We start from the raw sequence: 8,105 nt of genomic DNA on the forward strand, positions 1-8,105 counted from the left end.
TTAAAAAAAAATATATATATATTGAGTTATTTTCGGTCGCGCCCTCTTTATCTACGACACACTGTTGTCCACTCGCAGAGCTGATAGATACCTAATGAAAATCTTGTGTATATTTGGGAATATATATATATATATATATATATATATATATTGTGCAAACAAAAGCACCAATTTTAACTTATATTGAATCTTTAAAATTAAAAGTTTTAAGTCAAAGCAACAATAAACAAGTTAACAACATAAATTAACTTGCTCACTTTATTACTACAGCAAAACTGTCAGCAAACATCAATTGAAAAATAATTATTCAGAAATAACAAAGTATTTTAATAATTATGAAACAATATTTGCATGTCCAAGTACTCTCAGTTTAATTATGGCATACTATCATTTACTAGTACAAGAGATACTTCTCTTTCGTCTAGAGTCTAACTTGTTAGGCAGATCTCATGGTTGACTATTAGTTATTGAATAAACTATTATTTAACCACTTTCCAAAGTAATGTCTTAAAGACTGGTCAAATATTTATTTCAAATAACTCTCAACCTGATATGATAAAACTATACCATGTACAAAATGTTGTTTAGCTTTAATATTTTGAATACTGCAGTATAATATTGAAGTACCTGCAGGTACTAATCTAGACATGTGATAGTGTATAGTAATTTATATATTTGTATGAAATTTCAAATTAAATTATCTTATTCATGTATGCACTACTCACTCACCATTATCTTGACTTTAAATATTGATAAAATATAAAGATCTAGAAAATTCTGATAAGAATTTGTAACTTAAATTATAGAACTGTAGAATAAATACATTTATTTTTCATTTATATTATATAAAACAACTAGATAAAGATAAGTAATATAAATTTAATATACAACATTAACTTACACTTTTAACGATGGTGATAATATTGAAGGACCTTAGACATTTTATGTTGCAAACAGAATTTTTGGTCCCATTGGCTGTATAAAAATCTAATAGAAATGCAAATAAAATAAATGAACAAGATCCCCTTACAATATACGGACAAAAATATGTTAAGAATATCATGTTACAACTAAATGTTTAATAACTAAATTTGTGCTGCTGCAGTTTATACATTGTGCTTAACAAATGGAATTTCAAGAGTAGACAATAGTCAAATTGATCATTTAATGACATTTATAACTATACAACAAAAATAACTAGTTTTATAGGTAATTATGAAACACCTTTACCATTACCTCCAATTATATAATATTAAATAGTTACAATCAGTTCCTTATTATATCAGGCTCATATTTAAGCTCTGAAAATCATCTTAGATAATTTATGCATAGATATCTAATTTTAGTCTTGTTTGTGTACATTTTCAGTTGGCATAATACATATATAAATTTACTAATAGCTTGTTAGATCAATTTGTATACATACAAAAATACAACATTCAACATTTACTCAAAGATATAAATAGCACTGGTTAATTTGTAAATTTATTAACAATATAGGATTTTGTAGATTAAAAATCTTTTAAAAACTGTAATACAAGTAAATATGAAATATCCAACATCTTTTAAAAATCTGAAGGTAATATAATTACAAAATATTTTGACTTTTGTCTTTGTAGTTAGTCAAGCATTGTTTTTGTATGAATCATACTAGTTAGGTAGTTGTAGAACAGGTGTAGCAAATTAATCAAATCGCTTTAAAATTTATGTTCCTGGTTGTGGTGTGGGTTGTACTGCAGGCGGCGCTGAGCTCGAAGAATGACCGGAAGTAGCCCACACAATTATAATGATAAGCAGAACAACACCAATAGCACCAATTATCAACATCATTTTCAAGTTTTGCCACCAGTATTTCCTTTTAAGCTTACCAGCCTGTTGTTCAAATTGTGCTGCTCCATGCTGTAGGGCATCAGCACGATTATCCAACTCGGACAGCTTTTGATCCCTTTCCAATACTTTCTCAACATTGACACGCATAATTCCAACTACTTCATCTACTTTTGCCTGAGTTTGTGCTAAGCGTTTATCGCTTACTCTAGGACCCGAAGTTCCGCCCTGATTTTCCATATTTGCTGTTTTGTTATAATATCTTTACAATGCTATAACTTAAAAATACTTTAGTCAATTAGTCACAAACAAATATGGCGTTCACAACTTCACTATTTCATTAAAATAGTTACAATAAGTTGAGAGTTGAAGACTGATTCTTTCACAGATAAAAAATATATTTTGTTATTACTTTATTTACTTATGTAACACATACATACCATTTATTATTGCAATTTATTACTCTATTATAATGATTATTAAGAAAATAAACAATTCATGAAAATACAATAAATGAATATTAGTCAGTGTACCTTAAATTAAAATAGCTATACTATATATATTGAGACTGACAAATGGCAATTTATAATTCTTTCTCAATCTTTTATATTATAATATAATAAATTGTATGTATATTACGGTTGTTTGCAACCATTAGCTAATTTTTTTATTTATTTATTGAATGAAACAGAATTATTATTTTAATAAAAGTGAATATTATGTTTCACATTATTTATTTACTTGTTTCTTATTCCTTCATTAGTATATTTTAAATATGCTATATTTACCGAGCCATAAATATATGAATTATTTTATAATCTGTATCGATTGATTTCTCAATCTGTGGTTTCGATCATGCCTTTGTTTTTTATCTATGGCATGTCTTGAATCTTGATCTTTTATGCATGAGTCTGAGTCGTTCTAAAAGCGCTTTTCCTAAGTTTTATAATATTGGTTAGTGCCTTTAGTCGAAGATTTTCTTTTATTCGTAAATCAACTGAAGTTATCAATATGGTATGTAAAACGATATGCAAATTCCATACGCAATATAAAATTGAATAATTACTTTAGTGTGAAAAAAGTGTAGATGCCGCACATGTGCACATTTTTGTAATTAATTCTTATTTTACGCTCAGGTTTCACTCAATCCCATTAGAATATTAAAAAATGAGGCTGAAGAAGAAAAAGCCGAGGTAGCTCGCATGTCTAGTTTCATCGGAGCGATTGCTATTGGTGATTTAGTAAAAAGTACCCTTGGACCTAAAGGAATGGACAAAATACTGGTTTCCTATGGTAGAAATGCAGGACAGGTATGTATTTGAAGTATCATTGCTCAGATGTCAACAATCTAAGCATTTTTAAAATTTTGCTTTTGTTTAAGGTTGAAGTCACAAATGATGGTGCTACCATTTTGAAATCGGTTGGTGTGGACAATCCAGCTGCTAAAATCTTGGTAGATATGTCAAAGGTTCAGGATGAAGAAGTTGGTGATGGAACAACTTCTGTGACAGTATTAGGTATGGTATATTTTAGTGAACTTCTCAAAATGTTTACATTTTATGGATTTTATTATATTCAATACTTTGTATATTTTCAATTTACAGCTGCTGAGTTACTCCGAGAAGCAGAGAAATTAGTGGAACAGAAGCTTCACCCTCAGACAATTATTGTTGGTTGGCGCATTGCAGTTGATGCTGCTAGGCAGGCACTCGCTGATACTAGTTTTGACCATGATAAAAATATGAATAATGCTGCCTTTAGAGTTGACTTGGAAAACATTGCACGGACTACTTTAAGCTCCAAAATTCTATCAAATCATAAAGAGTGAGATACTTTATTTTACTGTAATATATTTGAATATAATTATAATTTATTAAATTTTTGTATATACTCAATTATATAAGTTTAACAACAATTAAAATAATACAGCATGTATTCTTTACTTGATTTCTAGGCATTTCACAAAATTAGCAGTAGATGCAGTTCTTCGACTGAAAGGCTCAGGAAATCTGAAAGCTATTCAGATCATCAAGATCTCTGGAGGATTGCTGGAAGAATCTTTTCTCGATGAAGGGTTCCTATTAAACAAGAAGGTAAATTATCTTATATGCTTTTATATTTGTCTCCTTCCTTGCACATAATACAAATCTTTGCACTGTCAAATGTGCATGCTTTGTTGTTATTGATAACCTTTTTATAAATATATATATTTTATTTTAAGGTGGGTGTTCATCAGCCTAAGCGTATAGAAAATGCAAATATCCTTATTGCAAACACTCCTATGGATACTGATAAAATCAAAGTATTTGGTTCAACAATAAAAGTAGACTCAATGGCCAAAATTGCAGAATTGGAAGTTGCAGAAAAAGAAAAAATGAAGGACAAAGTGAACAAAATCCTTTCTCATAAATGCAATGTGTTTATTAATAGGTGAGTAAACAATTATAAAACTTCAGTAATATTTTTTTAGAAACAATTTAAACAACACATAATATGTTTAAATTGTATCTTAATTTTCAAAAAAATTATTTAATTAGAAAACAATTATAATGAAAATAAACCAAAAATATATTGAATAGTTGACATATAAATCAACTAAAAAATCAATGGATGGTATTGCACTAATGTTGGTACTGTTTTAATGGTTAAAATAAAACATTGAGATGATAATAATATAATTAGCTTATGTTTTATAAATTCATATTTACTTAAATACTGGTAGTCCTAGTTTGAATTTTAATTTTAGCCTTATATGTTTTTGTATAGTTTTATTTTATATGCATGCTGTGCACCTTTAAGTGAAATTACATGTATAATTGCAACCTAAGGATAGATAAATTTTATGTAAAATATCCACATGTAATTTTGTTGGTGGTTCTTTAATAAATAAATAAAATAAATAAATAAATTCATTGATGATGCTCACTTTGATGATGGTAAAAATATTTCTACCTTTACAACTTTGCGGAGTGACATGCAGTAAAATGTTAATGATTTAGAAGATTTTGTACAAGTACCATGTATTAGTGTTGTGCAATTAGTTTAGTTTTACAGAGCATGATTTTAGTGTAAAAGGTTAATGGAAGCATTCAGTTGTATATGATATAAGCTGATTATTTATTAAAAAGTGGAATATAATATTTAAGTAAATCAGTGTTAATGCTTGGAAATACAATTTAGAAATTGTATCTTTTTATAGGCAACTTATTTATAACTACCCCGAGCAGCTGTTTGCTGATGCAGGTGTGATGGCTATTGAACATGCAGATTTTGATGGCATTGAGCGACTGGCACTTGTGACAGGAGGAGAGATTGTATCCACTTTTGACTCACCCGAAAAAGTAAAACTTGGGCATTGCAAAGTCATTGAACAGGTATGTAATTGTACAATTATAATAAACACTTTATTATTCACTTATTATCACTGCAATGTTATTAGTTGATTATCTTTAATGAGAGTGTGCATAATATGTTCTGCATAGTTGGCTTGTCTTTCGTTTTCTATTCTCTCTTTGGAAAGAACGCGTTATGCATGAAGTGGAGGTTATGTGGGATTCGCCGTTGCCCAGGACGCATAGCGCGCCTTAGTGCACCGGAATACTCACTAAAAAACCAGTGATACCATTTTTGTCTCTTTGGCGGGCGTTACGGGATCGCTTTCGCATGCTACCGTGATGAAGGTTGTCTCTTGAGATTAACGACCGTGACCGAAATCAGTCAAAACAAAATTATATTATTTCGATTTATTACAATAATCTATTTTTATGACATATTGTAAATACAGTTGTTACTAAAATTTCTTAATTTTATAATTAAATTTATATAAAATAGTAGCATGTGAGTTATTTTAACGATTAATGCTTATGACTCAATTGTTTACAGGTACTTATCGGCGATGAATGCCTGATCCGTTTCTCTGGAGTAGAATTGGGCTCGGCGTGCACAATAGTCATCCGCGGAGCGACGCAACAAGTTATCGACGAGGCTGAACGCTCATTACACGACGCTCTGTGCGTTCTCGCCGCTACCGTCAAGGAACCGAAAGTCGTGTTCGGAGGTGGTAAGTAAACTAAAGTTATACATGCATTATACACAAGGACGAATAAAAAAAAAGCGGTGTTTATGCACTATATATATCTTGTTTTTTATAATGGGCATTTTGACGAGGGTGGCAAAGGAACTTATATAGGGATATACCAATCTAATAAACAGTGACTGTCCCTTAGGCGCGAGCGAGATGCTGATGGCGGAGGCGGTGTCGCGCGCGGCGGCGCGCACGGCGGGCAAGGAGGCGGCGGCCGTGGAGGCGTTCGCCGTGGCGCTGCGCCGCCTGCCCGCCGCCGTGGCCGACAACGCGGGCTACGACAGCGCCGAGCTCATCGCGCGGCTGCGCGCGCACCACGCGCAGGCCGACAGCACCATGGGGCTCGGTGAGTCGCGCCGCACGACGCTCAGTCGTCAATTTAAATCATGTTTCGTTAGCTAAAAATATACGTCGCAACGCGACAAGAGTAGAGAGTGGCGGCGGTGAGGGAGCATGACGGTATACGTTGACGTTACCCACAAGACGCAAATGTTTACGCAAATTAGCAAATGATTCACATAAAATTTAATATTCGTAATCATTTTTACTCCCTCTTTTCTTATCTTTCTGACTGACATTCCGTCCGATTGCGTTGATATATCGCATGACAGCTACAACGTTTAAAAATAATACCAACAATCTGTCCTAAAACTATAAACGTAAATAAATATTAAGTTCTGAAACAACCGATTTTTCGGAATTTTCCTTGGAATCGGAAAAAAGAAAATAACTCATAATATAATATTTGTGTGATACTAAATAAACGTACAACTTTTCAAACGTACATGTAACATGAGTTAATGAATATATAATTAGTTATATTATTACCTGAAGACTTGTAATTTAATGTTATGCTTATGTGGTAATTAAAAATAATCTATGATCTGTACTGCATTGTTCACCAAGTTCAAGTCACCGTACGAAATATAAATTAATTTATATTTATAAGAAAACGTAATAATATTAGTGGTAATAAAATGTTGAAAATATAATCAGTACAATTTATTAATCTCAATTTTGCTTTTAGATATGGAGAATGGCCGCGTTGGCGATATGAAAAAACTCGGCATCACCGAATCGTATGTTGTCAAACGTCAAGTATTACTTTCCGCCGCGGAGGCCGCTGAAGTAATTCTTCGCGTCGATAATATCCTAAAGGCAGCGCCTCGCAGACGTGGACCTGATCGTCGCCCTTGCTAATTGGCTAATAAAGATTGTATCTTCTTACAATATCCTATTTTAAAAGTGTGTTTAAGGTCTGTTTTAAATAGGACTTAAAGATACAGGAAATAGTTATACAAATATTATATTAAAAAAATAATAACATCACTATGGTTTACAACAAGAATCTATTTTATTCTGGCAACACTTATTGTGATGATCTTTTTCACGCTTTTGAAGATATTGAAGTATTTTGCTTTCATGATAATGTTACCTCGCTAATATTATGCAGCGACTTAATATTAATCTAATGCATTTTATTATTTACAAATTATACCATTTTCTGGTATAAGTTGCTATGAAAATAATTTTAATTGTGCACAATAAATATCGTTTATTTATTATTTAGTGTTATTCCGTACTCGGGGAACACGAAATAAAGTTGAAATTAACAGTATAATATTTAATTTTAGTTTGCTAGCAGGAATGTCGGATGAAAACTGTGCAACTTACGTTAAAGTAATTTAGTTTTAGTTCGGCCGCGGATGCCTTCATAATTAATATGTATTAACAAAAAATAAAATCTTCACAAAATAAAAAAACAAATTCTTTTTTTTTTAATTCTTCATCTACAATCTAAGTTATGACACTATTTACGATAAATTCAAAGAAACACAGCTAGTTTTAATAACGGTTGACTTATTGATCCGACGTTGATTCTGTGTTAAATATTTTTTTTACGTCAACGTGTGTTAGATAAGAATGAAACGCCGAATAAGGATTTGAGAACATAGCATAAGAGATTCAGATACTCCTCCCTAGTAGGAAGGTTTGAATACTCTATGGCACACGGAAAATCACCGCGCGCTAGTCACACATATTCAGTACCTTATCTATATATATATATCATATACAGTACATTACCTATTTTTGGTTTAGGCATTTGTAAAGGTTTTCCGTAAACTTATAATAATAATTGTAAACCGCCTTGCACCGATCACTAGAAGACGAGTAGTACAATAAAGTCGCTTAA

At 31.5% G+C, this 8,105-nt stretch overlaps 2 protein-coding genes across 2 annotated transcripts; one reads left to right on the forward strand and one right to left on the reverse strand.

Moving 5' to 3' along the window:
- Nucleotides 1-211: 211 nt before the first annotated feature.
- On the reverse strand, nt 212-2,189 carry LOC125077913 (synaptobrevin-1-like). Its single transcript, XM_047690026.1, has one exon. The coding sequence runs from the start codon at nt 2,065-2,067 to the stop codon at nt 1,705-1,707; it is 363 nt and encodes a 120-aa protein (XP_047545982.1). The 5' UTR covers nt 2,068-2,189; the 3' UTR covers nt 212-1,704.
- Nucleotides 2,190-2,686: 497 nt separating this feature from the next.
- On the forward strand, nt 2,687-7,662 carry LOC125077837 (T-complex protein 1 subunit beta). Its single transcript, XM_047689922.1, has 10 exons — nt 2,687-2,841; nt 2,964-3,137; nt 3,209-3,344; nt 3,432-3,651; nt 3,782-3,920; nt 4,049-4,257; nt 5,027-5,201; nt 5,710-5,887; nt 6,054-6,257; nt 6,939-7,662. Exons 1-10 carry the CDS (start codon nt 2,839-2,841, stop codon nt 7,109-7,111), a joined length of 1,611 nt encoding a protein of 536 aa, XP_047545878.1. The 5' UTR covers nt 2,687-2,838; the 3' UTR covers nt 7,112-7,662.
- Nucleotides 7,663-8,105: the final 443 nt, after the last annotated feature.

This window comes from Vanessa atalanta, chromosome 4, assembly GCF_905147765.1.
Source record: "Vanessa atalanta chromosome 4, ilVanAtal1.2, whole genome shotgun sequence".
Classification (NCBI taxonomy): domain Eukaryota; kingdom Metazoa; phylum Arthropoda; class Insecta; order Lepidoptera; family Nymphalidae; genus Vanessa; species Vanessa atalanta.

Bases quoted from the DNA above. Each gene is read 5' to 3' on its own strand.
- LOC125077913 (XM_047690026.1), bottom strand. From the start codon at position 2,067: ATGGAAAATCAGGGCGGAACTTCGGGTCCTAGAGTAAGCGATAAACGC.
- LOC125077837 (XM_047689922.1), top strand. The intron at 3,652-3,781 runs GTGAGATACTTT...CTTGATTTCTAG, and splicing joins ATTCTATCAAATCATAAAGA to GCATTTCACAAAATTAGCAG. The intron at 5,888-6,053 runs GTAAGTAAACTA...ACTGTCCCTTAG, and splicing joins GAAAGTCGTGTTCGGAGGTG to GCGCGAGCGAGATGCTGATG.